Raw genomic sequence first — 19,858 nt, 5'->3', positions numbered from 1 at the left:
TGGGAGGAGCCTACTCAGCCGCGCTGGAAGCAGAGCTCCCAAAATAAATATAAACGCAATTCTACAATGCCTTGGAAAGTATCAGAGATGATTATTGATGGTCTTTTTAAGAGGAGTCATGAAGGGAGAATTAATTACACAACTCCTAGCAAGCGAAGTATCATAAGGATGTCTCTTAGTCCCTTACTGTTCCCTGTTTCTCATACCTACTCTTTGAGGCTTTTCAGTATTTCACTGTCCCTAACTATCTGGCAGCCTGCTCTGCCTTCTGTAGGATCCTGGATGGAAACCCCCACTGCAGCTCAAATAGCAACGTGCCCTTCGGCAGACTGAAATATTCTAGCCTCTAAAGTTTATTCCAATTTTTCTTTTCATCCCCACCCACATCTCCTTTCAGGGCATAAGGGTCTAACTGGGAAGAAGGCATGTAAAAATAAGGATGACGAGATGCTAGAAGTGTTATCATACAGCTTTGTACCTGACTCATCAGGGGAAACAGAGACGACCGGTTCATTTTAAACTAGAATGCATCAGTATGAACCTTGACAAACACTAGAATCTTATACCTTAGAAGGTTGAAGGTATCAGGGATTAGTATAAAATAACTGATACTGTTATTTATGACGGGGAGATATCGACCCCATTTCTTAGCTTCTACTTTCGAGATTCAAATGACCTGTTCACCATATTTTCAATTTATACTTTTTAAAGAATACAATTGAAAGTGTTAAATGAAGTTTTAAAATTAAGGTTTTGAAATTTACTAAGCTGGAATAATAACATTTGACATCATTTTTGAAAATCTAGGTAATTGCACTTGAAATTCTTCAATTTTTAAAATTTAAGTAGACTTATTTTTTTTATCATGGCACTAAATTTTTATTTATAATTCAAAACAAATGGAAAAGGTGCAGTTTAAACATATGCTCACATCTTCTGTAATGTAAATCGATATTTGCCCTCAGTATCTTAGAATGATTTGTGTTGTACCATTTGACTGGGTGGCCTGTTTTGACGATGCCAATAAAAGACTAAAAGGTGTACTGTATGAGTGATCTGCCGACTGAAAACCTCTAGAGAAAATTTTAACACAATAAGAATAGCCAACAGTTCTTAATTTCCAAAATGTGTTATTATGTTATATATTTTATATAACCGTCTACTCATTTACTCAATTTTTAAAGGAAAATATATGTATGAATATATAAGAAGAGCATACACAATTCATGAATTAATGTTTATTTACTTATTTATATTTTAAGTATGATTTTTAAAAACATTTTCCAGAAGCTAATATGGTACCTGACATATGATGGTGTCCAAAAACAATTAATGAACATATAAATATAACCTAAGAAAAAAAAGACAAGCTTTAATTAAGGTAAAATCAAGTATAGTCTTAAATTTTTTTCTATTTTGGGACACTGAAAGTATCTTTCACTTAATTAAAAATTTACCTTAATTAACTATGTGTACAGCAAAAAGAAGATAAAATGGAATTTTTAAACCCTGATTACATGCTTTTTTGCTTGGAGGGAATATAATGATCTCGTTTTGGGGTTCCCCTTAAAATGGTGAAGGGAGGCATAACTCTTCTTTTCTAATTCAGTGACCAAATATGAGTACCTTGCCTGTCCAACTGTAAAACTTTCCCAACCATGACTTGACAGTCAAATTCACTCTAAAAGAGAAGTATAACTTCTAAGCGATATAATTTAAGCTTTTGCTTGACTTGTTTTGCCGTTAGCTCTTCCCCCAAAAAAATAAATTTGCATATATCTTGGTAGCTGTTGCATATGATAGACACACAGACTCCCTCAGACAATTTTAAGATGGGACCAAGGACACATCAGCTGGGAACATAAGAACGTGTCGGTTCTCTCTCTTCCTTTTGACTGTTTGGGGTACTCTATCAGAAGACCACTCCAACACCATGGCATTGTTCTTCAAAAAATGTTTCTGTTTTCATGTTTTATTTTGTTTTTGTTTTTTTTCCTATCAAGAACTACAAAATCAGTACTATCAGATAGCCACGTACTGATAATTTTCAACTCATTTCTATCAACAAACATAAATGGAGTGTATTAAGTGCTTTATTGATTTGACACTCAGGAGTTGAGGATGTTAAAACTCCTCCTTCTCAAGGCATTTCCAATATTTTTACAATAAAACTACTGGGAGATAGGTATAAAGGATGAATATAAAATTAGCTGTACATTTTTAAAAAAATTTTTTTACTAAACCTTCATAAATGTATAATGTAACAGTATAGTAAAAATAATAATGGTAATAATTTGTAATCATGTATTGAGGTGATTAAATAGCAGCTAAAGTCTTAGGACTTACTTTATATCTTCACATGGTAGATTTTTCATTTCTCAATTTCTGAGGCAGAAAGGAAGGTAAATAAAAGAGCATCTTATAGGTACATTTTTCAGGGATTCACTAAAGCCAAAACTTCAGATGATTTCCGAGAGACTCAACTGGCTTTTTCATTGAGTTGAAAAAAAAAACGAGAGAAAATTTGAAAGTAAGAAAAAGTAAATAGAATAGAATAAAATAAAAACTTTGAAAATAAGTGAAAACATTGAGGTATTTTAATTAATATAAATGGGTACACAGGAGGAACTGCAGAAACCAGGGTCACATTTGTACCTTAGAGATCATTTAGGTCAACTCTTTCATTAAAAACCCTAATTTTATAAAGGATCGAAATGGCATTTCACAAAGCTAATTTGCAGCAGAGACTGGACTAAAATCAAGATGTCCTTGGAGGCTCAGGTTTGTCACCTTGTTTGAGGGAAAGCATCACAACTCTAGGACACCAATGGTGAAATCAACCAAGAATAGTCATTGTCTGCCTTAAATGTTTGGAGTCATATAGTCACCCAGCCTAGAGACAGAGAAGAAGGCAAATGTGCTACTACACTTCTCCCTTACAAAGACCTGACATTGAGGGCTTGATTCCAATTCTATAGTTTGATTGATTGATTTACCTTGATGCGCATTTTACTGGCATACCAGTTGAGATATATGCCCTAGAAACCTGACTTGACAGAAAAAGAGCAGAGGCAAGGAGAGAGATGACTTTCAAAATGTTTCAGCCCAAGCCCTGTCCTGAGCTCGCTCTCTCTCCACTGCAAACATTTTTATAACTTAAGAATTATGCATGCTTTTCTGCCCATCTGGAATGAATGCAATCTAGCTTAGTGATAATGAGCTTACCCTCCAAAATCACACTGCTAGATTCAGATCACAGCTTAGAAACTTAAGTTTTAATGGCCTTGAGCAAATTCCTTAACCTCCTTAGGGTGATGGTGTTTTCTGTAAAATGGGAAGCATTGGGAGCTTCATAGGGTGTTGAGAGGCTCAGTGAGGTGACGCACATACTGCACAAGTCAATGCTCCATGAATGCTGGCTGCGATTATCCTCATCATCGCTCTGATTGTCATTGTTATTCCAAATGTGTTACAGACCAGAGAACTCTCTTCAGACTCCATCCTCTTGAAAATCAGATTGTATGTCTGTGCTACACGGGAAGGAGTTTAAATGTTTATAAACCTGTATACTCTGTGTGTGTGTGTGTGTGTGTGTGTGTATGTTTAAATTAGAAGGGAGGGCCCCTAATGACCAGAACAGTATTTTATAAGTTTAACAGTAAAAGGGTATTTGCTAAGTGACAGAGACTGAGCTAAGCATATTATACATAGTACATTTCACAAAAATCCTGCAAAAGTCCTTTGATCTTGCTTTAAAAATTTTACATTAATTTAATCTTAATTCATCCAATTTAATAAGTCGATAACATTCCTTTACTTAATTCATTTGTTTACATAAAGAAGTACCGGTGACAAGTGTCCTTCCCATAGTTATACGCCATCTGTCACGGTGACTTCACCCCAATAAATAACACTAGATTTTTGTGCATGCTTACAGAGTTTAATGCTTACATCTTTAATAAGCAAAGATGTATATAAATTCCACGATACTTTTTTACAAAAATTTTAGCACTATATGTATTATTTCCACCTTGTTTTTCATTTAGAGATCTAACTATTTGAGTAATAGTAGTAGTAAAAATAGCAGTTCTAGCTAAAGAATAATAATATGTTACATATACTGTTTTTGGATTTGTATATATTAATTCATCTAATGCTCAAACAACCATGTGAATAAAGTACTGGCATATTTATTTTATATATTAATTCATCTAATGCTCAAACAACCATGTGAATAAAGTACTGGCATATTTATTTTATAGATGAAAAGTTATCAGTGTTATGAGTTTCAAGTATTTTTCCTATTTTTTTATTTGCCTTTTGGTATCTTAGAATTTCTTTCTTATTTTTTGAATTTTTGTCACAGGCAGATTTTTCCATTTTATTCTTTCGTCACTTTTTGGCTTGGATCACAGCTTAAAACCCCTTCCTGTCTCTGAGTTTATGTAGGATTTCTTCTCTGTTTTCTTCTAGTATTTTTTTTTCTTATGCTTTCTCTGGAATTTGTATCGGGGGAGTTAGAGACGTAAATCCAAATGTTTCTCCAAATGGCTAGTGTCCAAACACAGTTTATTGAAGAGTTCGCTTTCTGTCACAGATCCGAAATTATCCTCCCATCACACATTTAATTCTCATGTGAGCCAGGTCTCATTCTGGACTTTAATACTGTTGCTTTTGTCTGTTTGTCCATTTTGCTTGTAGTTGTTTGCCGTGGATCAAAATCTGACTCACAAGAGCTCTCAGAGAAAAACCAGCCTTTTCATAACTGCTTTAAAAGAAAGTATAAGCTGCTAGCATTGTTAGATGACAATAAACTGTTAATGGAATAAAAGCGTTAATTGGTTTTAACTGCTCCGCAGAAAAGCTGTGCTTTTAAGAATTTCATTACTTTCTATAATTAAACATTAAATTTTAAATACTAAATAGAAACACCACTGGGTTTTCAGGAAAATGCTCCTGCTCTACTTCATTTCCGAGAGTTTAAGATATCTGTGTGCATGGAGGATAAATATCTGGTCATTAAATATATATACAAAATCGCCAGACGTACAGCGAGGATGAAATTATGCAGCTGTGAAGGTGGACAAAATCGCCAGAGGTCTGCAGATTCATCTGTAGACCCAGAGAGAATTATTTTAAAGCATCCATTTTTTATGTTTTAAAAGTAAAGTATGTCTTTAACGTTTGACTTGGTAAATTTCTCGTGTTTGGCACTTGGAAGAGCTAAGCTTGAGACGCAAAGGCAGGAAGGAGGGCTGGGGTCTGTTAGGGACACTGCCCAAGTGAAATCGCCTCCGGGAACCACATTTAGGGCCGCCTCTCCCCTGGAAGCCAAGTGTGAGAACATCGTGGAGCACCTCACGTGCGGTTTGGTTTCCTGTGAAAACGTACAGCCGCACGAGCTCTACTCTTCCTTGTTTCAAAGAACACAACAGAGTCCTGAACCGGCAGGGCCGCTCTTACAAGTGATGCTGGAAGTGAGTTGTTGAGTGCGATAAGGAAAGAGATTATTCTCTTAGATCCCTAGAGGAATAGAATTTGGAAAAGAGCCCTTTAAGGAAAAGGCTAAGATTTTTTAGATTCTTAGGTCAATAATGTATTGACATGTCATTGGCTGGCTGTCTTAGGTGGAGGGCTCCCCAAGACTATCCTCGGGCTTAATGATTCTCTAAAAAGACACACTTGAGTCAGAAAAGGCATTTATACTCACGGTTATGGTTTACTACAGTGCAAGGTACAGATAACAATCAGCAAAGGGAAAAGGCACAGGAATGCAGAGCAGAAAGAAACAGGCACAAGTTTCCAGGGCCCTCATCCCAGTGCGGTCACACGGGGACATGCTTACTTCTCCCAGCGATGGTGTGTGACAACATTCATGAAGTCTTGTCAGCCAAGGGAGCTACCCCAAGCCTCAGTGGCCAAGCTTACTCTTGAAGGTCAGTCACACAGGCAGGCAGCGTCCTCAGGTCTGACCTCAGCTACTCATACGCCAGCCTCCACCAGAGCAGAACAATTGTTCCCCATAAGTCACATTGTTAAAATTAACTTATTTCGTCAAACTAGTACAGCATGGCTGAAGGCCTCAGGCACACGAAAATGCTGTCACCCAGTAGAGTAGGCCAGAGGCTCAGAGGCTGCATTCCAGAAGTCAGCCAAGGAACCATCGCAAACTGAGGGCTGCCAAATCAACCCTTCAATGCCGCTATCACATACATCACATCGTTTCATTAAAAGAATGATCTCATGACAAAGTCCTCTTGCCCCATTTTATAGATGAGGGGTACATAGGTCGATCCTCCATCACCTTCCTGGGCCCTGTACTTCTCCCTGGCTGCACTTATGCAGTATGTGTGTCATTCTTAGAATGATGCTAAGCTTCCCCACTCCTTGGAAAGGCTCAGAGGCAATGAGCCATGTATATTTTTCCCTGATTTTCATCCCCAGGCTCAAGACAACACCTGGCTTATAGTACTGGATGAATATGTGGTAGGTGGATAAGACAAGTCATGACGTGATAGTTGAAATTTGTGCCCTTAGTCTTTTGAATCTTATAATGTCCCTTATATCACAATGTCAAAATAACAAAAGCACAAAAACCTAGAAATAAGCGTGTCAGTCCTATTTACTTAGAAATTTTATAAGGCTCTAGACTATTCCTTAAAGCTGAAAGGGACTTGAGATTATATTCTTTAACATTTGATTTTAGATTTAAAAAGTATTAAATTTATACATTAAATTTATACCTTGTTAACTATAAAGATAGATAACATTTGTAATTGTCTATAAATTTCCATAGAATTCTCAGCTGGAATCAGGACAAACATATTTGATCCATGTTTTCACTTCTTCTCTAAATAAATGGAACTGAAGAATGTGTGTGTTAGTGACGAGGGGGTTAGGATATTCAAACGTAACTAGGTGTTCCCAAGTTAAGGAAAGGGTTTTTGTTCTTTTTCTCAAATTTCTTTATTTCTAACTCTCAGTTTCAGAAGTCTCAGTCTTAAGCTGTGGCTTCTAGGTTGTCCTCATTTAGGTCCCAAGTGTCACCTCCCAGTCCCCTTTAATGTCATAGTGACCCGTGGGCAGAGTTCTCTAGGTCAGTGCTTCTCAGACTATAATGTGCATGTGAATCCGCGGGCATGTCGTTACACGCCAGTTCCGATGGGATGGTCTGGGAAGGCGCCCAGCTATGCAGGTGCTGCCTGCCATATGTGGACCACACGTTGAATACTAAGGTGACAGCCATCAGAATTATGTTGTGTGACCCTTTATCGTCTTCTCTAGTACTGTCTGGCTACCACAAAACTGTTTAGGCTTATAAGAAAAAAAATCTCCATATCCGTTCCTTAGCAGCCTCAAAAGAACATGTTCTGAACAACAAGAAAACTGAACTGTATATTCCAACACAGCTGACAAAAGCCATAAATTCGAGCCCGTTTTACTGAAGAATTTTGACTTCAGCTTAGCTGAGGCGCCTGCATTGAAGAAGGAGCACCTTTACCGAAAATTCCTTGGCCATTTAATGTCAGCATGTTTTAATTCCTTATTCTTGATCAAAGGATGCAGTCTACAATAGTTTTTATTTTATAGGGTGGAAAAAACCCTTCTCCAAGCCTTCAAACTCCTTCACTGGGCAGAGTTAAGTCTCAGGAAGACAATAAATGTTAGATCTTTGCATCTCAACGACCGAGTATGAAATAACAATTTGCGTCTTCATTATCTCATTTCCGAGGGCTAAGAGGCAGCGTTTTTCACATGACAGCTAACAAAACTCAACCTCAGACAAAATGAGCTCACTGCTTATCAATGGTTTTCCTGCTCCTGCTGTGGGATTTCTTTTACTCTTCTGAATCAACAAAGGAAAGCTCATTTGTTTCACTTTGTGAAAACTCTTCATTTTTCCCCCAGACTTTCCATTTCACGCTGTGTGAATTTTATTAAGATCTCCTTCTCAGAAGCTAAGTGCTGGCTCTATGGGGCACTAAGCGTTGGCAGTCACAGCCATGGTAATGTCTGAAGCCTCTTGAGACATTTCTATTCTACTGAAAACTCCTTTGAGAATCATGGAGAAGAACCTGAAACTTGTTTGGTGCTGGAAGACGGTTTGGCCTCATGAATATTTTATGCAAATCTTTTGATGGTATAACCTGAAAACCAGCAACACAGCAATCCAGTTTATATCCAGTATCTGAGTTGAACAACATATTGAGAGTGAGGTGAATCTTCCTAAAGACCTCCAATTAATTTAAAAAACTGGCTTAAAAAATAAATATATTAATTAATTAATTAAAAGCTGGCTTTAAATATTAATTTAAAATATTTTTCAGGTTAGAATTACTCTTTGTTAGTAAAACTTACCTATAATCCTATTGCCTGACAAATGGTCAGTGATTTTATTCCAATAAAAAAATTGTGTTTTAAAAAGGTAATTGTAATTAAATAATTAAAAAGTAATTTGTATTGTTTTTTCCTCTTGAATGTACCTAATAAGAATCTCTAATGTATTATATGCTTTCAGAAATGACACAGAAATAGCTGTGTAGTCTATCGGATAGAAATATCATAATTAAGCCAACCATTTCATGCTGGTGGATATTGAGATTAGTTCCATACTTTGCGAGTGATGAAAATACTAATAGCTAACATCTTTGAGCACTTAATATGCGCTAAGCAGTACTCTAAACAGGTTGTGTATGGACTCTTTTCACTGTGGTAAGGGTCTTTTGAGATGGGCACTGGTCTTTTCTGAGTTAGAGATAGGAAAAGAGGTACAGGCAAGTTCATCCGACTTGCCCAAGGTCACACTTCCGGTAAGTCGCAGAGCCGGAAGTCAAACCAAATAAAATAAGGTATTCTTTTTGCCATGTCGTTTTTCTAAGCTAACCCAAGATTTAATTAAGGATTATTACTCCGTTTAAATACAAGCTTCAGCCTACGCGTGCCGATTCATAAACTAAAATGTTATAGTCTTCTCTTTGGTCCCTACTGCAGTGAGTAGATAATGGCAGATTTTTCTTAAGCTTTTTAAATTTCAGGAGCTATCAAATCGTAGGAGATCGTGTTATGATATCAGAAATGTGAAATTCCTTAAAAGGAAACAATTATTTGCTTTTATTCTCTAAAATTGGTAGGACACGCACTGCAATCACCCAAACCACGTTCCTCTGTTCCTTTATGCTGCTGTGAACGCTTCATCTTTGAAAATGCAAATGCACATGGGTTTTCCCCCTGAGGTTCGTTCCCATGTGCCATTGAAAAACGCGTTAGCTGGCCGATCGGTTGGTTCGGTCAAGGACGAATCCGCTTCAGTAACTTGGGGTCGGGGAGGAGGGTAGCTCGGGGCGAGGGCGCCTTTCACATGGAGGACTGATGTGCACTTGAACACGCGCAGACCCATCTCTTTCCCTGTCTCTGTTCTCACAGAATGTGTGACACGGGAGAAGGACTGTTCACTTTTCAGACACGGGAAGGAGAAATGATCTATCAGAAGGTGCACTCGGCGACTCTGGCCATAGCCGAGCAACATGAGAGAGTAATGCTCGAGATGGAGCAGAAGGCCCGGGTAAGGCCCCGCCCTCGGTAACCCAAAGCCTGGACGCGAGCATCCGGGGGTCTCGAGTGCGCCCTGTACGTGCGGGTCCATCCGTGTCCACCTGCACCCTGGCCCCCAGAGCTCACCCCGGTTACTGACTCCCATCTCCCTAATACCCTGTTCAGTTTAGGGCAAAAGAAGTTATTTGTGGCCACTAACAGGAAGCCCTGTGCTCCATGTGTGACCTAGGATCCGTTGCCATGGTTACCCCAAAAGGCATGGCTGCGCGTAGAGGATGACCTAAGAAGCCCCGCTTCCCGCGTATCTCCACATATAGGTGGATGATCAAATGTAGGTCCAGAATAACTAGGAAAATCGGTTCCTACGAGAAAAGATTCCACTCTTTTTTCTTTCCCTTCTCCTGGAGTCTCTGAATCTTCGGCTCTTTCAGTGTATATTTCAGAGCCAGTAATAAAATGTTTGCAGGAGGAGCTTTTTCGTTTCCCCACAGAATGAGTTCTCTCTCATCCTGCCCTCCAACCATACTACCCACAGCTTCCGAGTCAAGCTACGACATAATTTAGTCAAGAATCTGAAATAGTACATTTTACAAGTAGCCGGAAAAAATTTATAAAGCTTTACCACTAACGTTTTTGAAAAGCGAGCAATGGGATGATACTGGGCTATAATCTTAAGAAGCGAATATTCAGGATTTGTGGAGATATGTTAGATCGTATCTTTGAGCGGGCCTGTGGGGCTTTGGAGAATAGGTGGACCACTCATCAGAAGAACGTTAATAATTCTCTTTCAGTTTAAAACCAAAGAGTTCTATATCCAGTACTACATAGTTTTGATTTTTAAAATTCTCAATTACATTTTCAAATATAAAAAGTTTACTGGAAAATATAATAAAGTACTGTAACAAATGATCTTATACTTAATGAGTTTTTAATTTCCTCAATACTACATTCATAATTTTATCTATCCAGGATATGGTTTAAAGAGCTTTTGTAACACTTAAGGGTGACAGTGCAAACCAGGCTTGCACAGGACATTTGGCCTTCCGTGGGATGATGATTATTAATATGACCATGGATTAATTGAAGAGTCGTTAATAGGAGGTTGGTATGACTCAGTCTTCTAGATTTGGCTTAAATTTAAACCATTGCGACAATGATCTAATATGAGATTTTTCTAGTGGCTTAAATCAGGGGAAAAAATATAACTACCAAATTTCAAATTATTTCAGAATCTTGCACATTCGTTATCAGCCCATATTTGTGATCTGATAATAATCTCTTGCAACCAAAGTTAATAACTGTGATGTCACTTGCTATTGGTTTACAGTTGTAATTCTTCTTTACATATAGTTGTTCTAAACAGGCAAAATGCTCATACACTGAGTCATTTAAATTTTATGTTCATGAAGGAAATTCCAAGAGCTATTTTATGCCACTGTAATCATCTGCCATAAAAGAAAGCACTCAGTTTGTGTCCTGGGTCCCCTACTCTACCATTTACCGGCTGGGTAAACTTGGGCAAGTTATGCAACCTAAATGTCTCATGTTCCTTTATCTTTAAATTGGGGATGTAATGGGTCTACTTATTTGATTGTTGGGAGGCACCTGTACATTGACGTATATAAACTGCTGAGGATGGACCTGATACATGGAAGGTACCATTGAAAGGGTTCAGTATATGACAGTGGCTCATTTGTAAGATTTGTAGTGTGACGACACTAAATTGTTATTCCCAAGTGAAGCTAAATAATATCCTTCAACCCTCTCAAGTATGTCTAACAATCTTGGGCCAAAAAAATGTGTAAAACAGAATCGAATTAGTATCTGCTGTTGATGCTGTTGTGCCTTGCCAAGTCGTACCACTGAGAAGTGGCACCAAGCAATTGCTGTTAAGGAGTTAGAGACGGTTGGTTAGAGACTCACTAAGACCTCAGCAGCTAACGCCGGACACCATGGGTCTGGGTGCTCAGAGACGAGGGGAAAGTGAGTGGGCAGATGTTTAAATAGCAGCCGCCATACAGCTCAACGAAGAATCCACATGTTACTAGAAATCACAGTGTCAGAGACTCCATCAGCTTGTTCACACATGGGAATGGAGCGCTTGGTTTAGTTTCAGAAATGACTACACAGCTTTGTTTTTCTCTAAGGATTAACGCTCATAAAATTACTCCAGAGCTGGTCCATTTTCAGAGTAAGTTGAGCAAATGATGTTATTTTCAGAGGTCACAGCACCACAACTTGAAAACTGCCCCAATTCCCCAAATTCTACGACCATAAGCAAAGGTTCCCAAGGCTCCCAGGACTTAAGTTTACCTATTCCTTTTGCAAGAATGCTTTTATATGCACAAGTCTCTCTTGAAAATGAAGTTCCAACAAGTATGAAATAGTACTTAAATACTCTCTTCATAGTCACAAAGGAATAACTCTTCATTTGCTTATTTAAAGTAAAATGAAGGTTTGTGCTATAAACTAGACAAAAGTATAATTTGCTAGTTGGAAAGGTACCAAAAACCCATCTAAGATTAAAAAAAAAAAGTTGGATTTCATTTATTATGTATCTAGTATAAAATGAAAAGATGGCCGCATTTTTCGACCTTCCAGTTTTAAAACTGGGCCATGGAAGATAATTACTGACAGACAGAACATGTTTATATATATTTTAATGTGATCAAAAAGATTTCACGAGATTAAATTACCAATGAGCTATATAAGCAATGAATGCCCCAAGTATAGTTTTTTTTAGGCAACCGAAGCATGTACTTGAATCCTTTTGAAGAGAGGTGATTCAGGAGTGTTTCTAGCTTTATAGATAAACAAACGAATAAAAAATATCTCAACGGCCATTTCTTAACTATCGGAGAAATAATCCAATAGAATCTTTTCACATCATATGTTTGTAAAACCTTGTTCTGCCCTCCTTTATTATCTTCCTTCTAGGAGAACATATGAGTAAACATATTTTGATATATCACCATAATCTAAGTTATGCAGTATTTCTGTTCTTGCTTGAAGAACGTAACATCTAGAAAAACAGTGGAAATAAAAGTGCGTTTACACTGCAGACGATCAGATAAAAAGAATCACTAAATTAGTAAGGCTGTTAAAAGTGTATATTCTGGTTTCCTTCACTGAGAATGATAATGAAAGAATTAATATTAACTGACTCGCTAAGTTTTTTAAATAGAGGTTAGCTACTTATTAACCATTCGCAAGTTTGTAGAGTGCTTACTCTGTGCTCAGTACCTGCCTGGTGGTATAGGGGACACAAGAGATGAGCAAGAAAGTTCCTTCCTTCTCTAGGGGCCCAGAATTTTGTGGGATTGAAATATTAATACTGCCCAGAGTAAGATTATCTCATGTCCTTTCGCTCCTTAAAACATCAAAAGCTTTCCACACCTTCGTGTAACTAATTTAATGAGATGGGTAAGAAATCACCATCGCAGATCGAAGATCCTTAAAAATCCAACGGGGCTTGTTCCTGTTGTCATGACAATGGCGCCTGATTGATCTCTTGAATAATCAGCTTATTGAAGGGTCGGTCCTCAGTCCAGCCTCCCTAGAGGATGATTTCTGCAGGACGAGAAGACTTCCTTCCCTTTTACTGCAGCTTCTCGCTCCTACATTCAAGCGAAGAATGGAAAATGATCACGATAGTAAAAGGGATCACAATCTTCAGTAGTCTCTACATGTTCTTTATGTGCTAATCCCAAACCTGTCTCTTTCGAAAGAGAGCTTTGTTTTGGGGGATTCACGGGAGAATTAAGCCACGGTAATAAATTGTAAACTGGTGCTATTTCTGAGAGAGTACTGTCAAAGATTTGAGGCTGTTATTGGAGTTAGATATTTAAACAAATGGCACCTTTGTTTAAATTGGTTTCCATTTCATAGAGATCATCCTTGTTCTTTTGAATAATAATCATTTGAAAACAAATGATCTTATTTCTGTTTATAAGATGAAGAGAAATTTCTGACGAGGAAGCGGCATTGTCTTACTCCACCATCTGCCTCATGGAAGATGTGTCTAACGCCACGTGCCTCTCGGTGGCAGGCGAAGCAGAGGAGTGTAGGAGAGAAGACAAAGGATGAAGCGGGCTTTATGGAAAGCTCACTTCAATAGCAACTCAAAACTAAGTGAATTTGCTCTTCTAGTTTCATACTTGATCATAAAACTTATCCAAGTATTAACTACTAACAGCCTATGAAATAATTTTTTTGTCTAAATAGTTGCATGAATGGGAAACTACTATTATGTTGTATCAATTCCAAAATGCATATTTTTTTCCCACATCTGAACATCTCTCAAATCAAATGTGAGTTATGGTTTAATTAGCAGCACTATTCTTTTATGGTGCTACCTAAAATAATATTGTCTTTCAATTGCTCGCGTCTTAGAGTGCATAAAATACTACCATAATACTCATAAAACGTAGTGTGAAAACGGTAAAGTGTTATTCCCATCCGTAGCTAAATACTATCTTTCAGTTCCTTTCAAGGATATCTCACAAGGCCATAAGCAGCATGTGCTCATTTTAATTTTTGAAGGAATGAGAAAGCCTCCCAGAGTGGGCTCGATCCTGGGCAGTTTGTCGTCCCTTTCAGGGAAAGCATTTTTTTTTTAATTTACTTATTTAAATTAGTTTCAAGTATACAGTACATTGGTTAGACATCTATACAGTTCATAAAACAATCCCCCCAATTGCTCCCTCCCTCCCCTGGCCCTCCACCTAACATCATATTAATGCTGACTGCATTCCCTCTGCCATGCGCCCCGTGCCCAATTATCAACTACTAATTTGGACTTCATTAACCCTTCACCCCATTCACCCCTCCCCTCTGTCCATCACCAAATTGTCCACTATATTTGTTCCCCAGAAATAAATCCAGTGAAAGCATTCTACATACTCACATTTTATAGGAATCTCTATTAGCTATGGAAAAAAAAGTTAGTTTTCCCACACAGAATATGTGAGGAATCTGGAAGCATAATAACCTGATGAGCAGGACACAGAAAAATGTTAATACTTTTTACACTCTGCTTTCTAAATATGTTCATCGACGTTTAAGAAATTCTAGGAAAAACTTAAATGCATGATTTGCGATTGCAAGTGGTATATGTAATAGCTAATATGTAAGAATATCTGCAAATTAATTCATTCTCCAAAGTTCTATCCATGAATCTATGGCTCAATGTTATCAATTATTAATCATAAGACGAGAGCCTTCTTCATTATTGACAATGACCAGTTTCCTGCTGGGAAAGGCCATTCACATATTTATGAAATTTAATTTTTCCGAGTGATGGACACTGATTGTAACAAACCAACATTCGCTCAATTAGAACAAATTATTACAGTCGATAATGAAAGTGGGCCCACGATCCTAATTAATCCATTCGCTTACTATTGTTCCAGCTTCAGAATACTAAAGAAAATTTTGTCTCTAAACACACACACGAACACAATGACAAATGCACATTTCTCTCCAAATACACAAAGGAGAAGGGACTAATGACAAGGCAGTGTGTGCATTTGCTAAGCGGCGCTGTAAGACAATATCATAGTGAGGATTTCAGTTACTTCATGTTCTTTTTCCTTAAAATTTGTCACGGATACTCTAGATGTCATTCGGGAATATGCATTTATATATGTATTTTTTTATAATTAATCGATTTGTTTAGAGTTGATAATGTATAAGGAAATGACTACCTAACATAAAAGGGGGTAATTTCATGTTAAATACAATTTTGTTTCTTTCATTCGTATTGCTAGAATTAATCGATAATAAGGAAACTCTACGAGAATTTTTTTTTAACTACGATAGACTTACTTATTCATAGGCATACAGTCTGCTCATGGCAATTACAAAAATGGTTTCCTTAAAGGAAAAAAATCGATTTCAAAAGTCAGTCAAGATGACTCAGCATAAAAATATATAATCATGGCATATACACATAGAACCCAAAGAATCAGACTGTCTTCTCTTTGAGACAGTGCTGCAAAATAGGAAAAAAAAAAAAAAATGTAGTCCAGTCGTGGCAAACTAAAATCTAATAAATTGATGTAAGAATTGCATGGGAAGATAATTAAGGCTACTTTCAAAGAACATGAATATAGTTATCGATTTCTGGGACGTATTTAATAAATGCATATGCATTCACTGAGGCAACACAGCACGGTGACTGACCGCGTAGACTAGACAAAGACTGTCAGAGCTGTGTGACCTTGTGCAAGTCACGTGCCTTCTCTGTGTCGTAGTTACCTCTTAGAGAAGGAAACAAGGAGCAGTGATAATATTGACGTCAGCGAGTTAGGCCTCCACATGGTCTCTAGTAAAAGTTCAGTTATTATTAGCTAATTCGCTGGCAAAAGAAAAAATTTAGTCTTAAGTAGGTAAAATTTTATAACCGTCATTAAAAGTTTGTCTGAGCTTTCGTTATATGCAGAGAATGAAAATTAATTATATAAACTTTACCATAGCCTCTAGATGTTTACATATTTCGAAATCGAATAACAGCAAAAATTTTATTTCAAACACCTATGAAATTTAATGTTTTAATGTATATTTATTATGTTTCTATATTCAAATAGTAGTTCTGTAAAGGCGTCTACTTACAGATAGCTAGATAGATGGTATATATATATATATGTATATATTCTTAAAAGCATTACTATTACAGATAAGAATGGTGTCCATAGATTGATTGTAATACATAGATTGTAATAATTTCTGAAGTTATTCTAAAGCCCAACTTTTTTCATACTCTATGAAAATATTTTGGTCAATGCATGGTTTAAAATACTTAACAATAACATTCTCTTTTTTGTCAAGTCTAATAAAAATAATCTTCCACGGAGTCTAATTTTAAATGACAGCTAGCAGCTTCCATTAAATGACTGCAGAAACTACATTTTATTGGTTAGTCTGATACAGACTCAGCAAGGTATCGTCTAGTTCCTTTCATTCATCTTGAATACAATGGAAGATTAAATGTGAGGTGTCCCCTATCGAAAATGAAGTCAGATCTGTGAGAACCCAATTGCCCACAAACCTCCAAACTTCAGAGGACTGTTTGAATGAACCCAAACTGTGCTGAGCCTGGCCACCTGGAGGTCTCTGGTGTTCCTATTGCTCTCCAGTTTGCAAGTTTCATGAGCATTTTTCCAAGGACCAATAAAACTAGACCTTCTCAACTGCGAGTGTACTCGCGCTCAGCATTTCCATATTAAGCATCTCCACGCTTTTTTTCTTGCACTGACATGCATTTCTCACGTCATATGTCACACTAGCATGTTTCCTATCTGCCCGTATTTTCGCAGTGTTTCTGACTTACACCGTATATTCCTACTCAGTCCCTCTTGTCTCAGACACGCCGGGGAGCTTGGTGACACACCCATCCACCCAGCATGAGGCATTGCTTAGCTCCATCACACAGAAAAGGCCATGGCTATTCTTTTCCAGCTCATGCCACACACTCACCTGTCTCCCACCTGCGTCCCATCTCTCCCATGGGCTGACTATCAAGTCCTCATAGTCCTATTTCTTGGATTTTGTACTTCTATTAAGTTCTCAGACTTCGATCCCATTTTATGCCTCTGCCTTCGCTGTCATTTCTTTGATAGCTCATTTCGGACAAATTTCCATGTCTCGACCACATCTCTATGTAGATGCCTGTGGTCTACGCCACCTCTCCCATGCAGTAGTAGCAATAATAAGGCAATGATCTTTCCCAAGCACTTCAGATATGGCAAACACTGTGAGTTTCACTCTAAAAGCACCATCTGATCAACTATAACAATTCAGGTGGATTATATTAATTTCAATTTAGGGATCGGGAAAAGTTTGAGTCTTAAAAAAAAAAGTGTAAGCACCTGGCCTGAAGTCAAATGACTGTGGAGCTGATGGTTGGTAACAGGTCTGCTGACAGCAAAGCTTCTGTGCTAACAGCTCTGTGATTTGCCACACGTGTTGTGTTCTGCTTGCAGCGTGGGCCAGAGCCACTCGCCCTCCTGCCTTGGTCCAGTGGAATTGACCCGGATGGTGTAACTCTCATCTAATCTGTTCCCTACAGAAAAGGGATCCAACGATTTATTTTCCCATGAGTTAGGGTGAAGACAGAATAACATCATGGTGTTCGAAGCCTTAAAAATGTCAGTACCTGGCTATGTCACCATGAACAGCTTATATTGTCCCTCTGAACCTCATTTTCCTCATCTGTAAAGTTCAGATGGCATAGTTGTTGACAGTTTATGCGGATATTAAACGAGATAATGTATGACCCGTTTGCACATTGCCAGGCACGTAGAGAATGACTCATAAGTGCTCATTTACGAATGCTAAAATTTTCTTCCCCTAATTGCATAGATTAGTGTCCCAAGTGCTAATATGATTTTTAAATTTCTAGGCAATAATTGGGGAGATACAGAGCGAAAGGAAAATTAACTTGTTAACATTTTTATCCAGATGAATTTTATGTAGGTAAACACAAATTAGCATTAATGTTTACCGCAAGGGAGTTGGAATCTCAAAACAGAAAGGCAAGTTTCAAAAGGCTAAAAGGTTGCCTGGGGAATTTTTTTTGGTCCAAGCAAGAAGAGATGCCGGTAGGCAGTACGTTCACGAAAATCACATCAGCTGTCGGGCCCTACCTGCCTCTTCCTCTCAGCCTAGGTCCTCTCAAAATGCAAGGCCATATCATCGCATATTATAACATGTCAGGAAGGAAGCTTATTTTTCCCAGTAGATAACGGCATCAAAGTCTAAAGAGAAATGAACTCAGAAGTCAAGAGAACTTTTTTCTATTTAGGGGGTTCTGTGGTTGGGACCTTACAATGAGCCGATTCCCGAAATTTTCTGGATTTTGATTTTCTATCGGTAAGATGAGAACTGCTGGATTCTCTGAGAAGGATTCTAACCTTGACTCCCAGTTTGTTTGGGCAGCCTGAAAGAAGTCGGACTTACACAGTGACTCAGAACAAGGGGAATGAAGAAGAAACCGCCTGAAAGGTTTTAAAGGGCATGCCCACAGCAGACACGGTGTCAGAGCGACAGGAAGTTACTGCCCAAAGCCGTCGCCGGACAGCCTGTATTTGAGAGCATGGAACCTAGATGCCCTATTTCTAAATGCAGGTTCTTCAAGAATTTGCAGCCCACTTCAGACTTCCACAAAAAAATAATGGAATATTTAATACTATTTAATGCAACTTCATTTGAAAGACATCGCACAGACTCTCTTGACGGTAAAACAGACTAACTAACAAGAGAACCACAGAAGTACAGAGCAGAAGCCCTGTTCTATTCTCAGTGGTTCCTGAGGACATATTGCCTTAGAAAGGCCAACTGCTATCGCAGAGCCTCAGCCTCCTCTCGTTTGAAACAGGGATACTTTATCCCTTTCCTATCTCCCGAGAAATTTGTGAGGATTTAACTGCATAGTGAACATGATCTCTGAGCCAAATGCCAGATAAAGTGACTTAAAGAATATAAAAATATAGAATATGGGAGTTCAGCTGAAAATAAGAAAAAGATATTATTTATACATATGGAGTAAATGCCTAGGAATTTCTTCTACTAAACCAAGTGCAGAGGAATCTAAGACGAGAGTAATAGACAACGAACAAGACCGGAAAGAAGCCCAGATGTTCTAGGAAAGTCGAGGAGATTATTAACCTCCTTATTTGGAAGACTAGGGGCTGAAAGATGAAGGTGAGGATGAACCCTGAGACAAGGAGGACTTTTATCAGTAGAATTTTAAAAAACAGCTAAAGAATGAGAAAATAAATTATAGAACCATCAAACCGTGAGAAATCTGTGTGTGTCAAGTAAAGTTCCGTTTTCATTTAAAAATAGTACTTCGATATTCAAGAGGAAATGGGCAGAAACATGTTAATTACTAATTTGAAATTAATTAGCACTTTTCGTATTCGATGAAGTAGATTTTACAAATAAACAAATATAGAGAGAAGGAAATAGAGTGACTTTTGTGTGTGTGTCTGTAGAGAGAAAAACTGTATTTTTGCACCTTTTCGAATAACTATAAGTCATATACAGAAATTGCTATTTATTAGATAAAAACGAAAAATAAACTTTAATATATGGAAACTACTCAGGCAGAGTAGTTTCTGACCATAGAACTGCCAGGCAGAAAACACGAGACTCCTGGATCAGAGACAAAAGGCTTTATTACTCGTGGCACATCAGGCAGCACGAGTCCTGTGCTCCCAGCAGGCCTCCTGTTCTCCAGGTCCCACGGGCCATGCAGAGCAGCCCAGATGGATGTTGCTTGTGTCACAGCCGAGGAATCTGGGTT

The 19,858-nt window shown here is 38.0% G+C and overlaps 1 protein-coding gene across 1 annotated transcript in view; it reads left to right on the top strand.

The window, feature by feature from the left end:
* DOK6 (docking protein 6) overlaps nt 1-19,858 on the top strand; it is a 201,267-nt gene that overhangs the window by 125,996 nt on the left and 55,413 nt on the right. Inside the window, exon 8 of the mRNA XM_011366043.2 lies at nt 9,424-9,562. Within this exon, the coding sequence (XP_011364345.1) occupies nt 9,424-9,562 (139 nt within the window). The remainder of the gene's footprint in view (nt 1-9,423; nt 9,563-19,858) is intronic.

This window comes from Pteropus vampyrus, unplaced genomic scaffold, assembly GCF_000151845.1.
Source record: "Pteropus vampyrus isolate Shadow unplaced genomic scaffold, Pvam_2.0 Scaffold119, whole genome shotgun sequence".
NCBI classification, from domain to species: domain Eukaryota; kingdom Metazoa; phylum Chordata; class Mammalia; order Chiroptera; family Pteropodidae; genus Pteropus; species Pteropus vampyrus.
The sequence above is the reverse complement of the archived record's forward strand: the minus strand, read 5'-3'. Positions and strand labels throughout refer to the sequence as shown.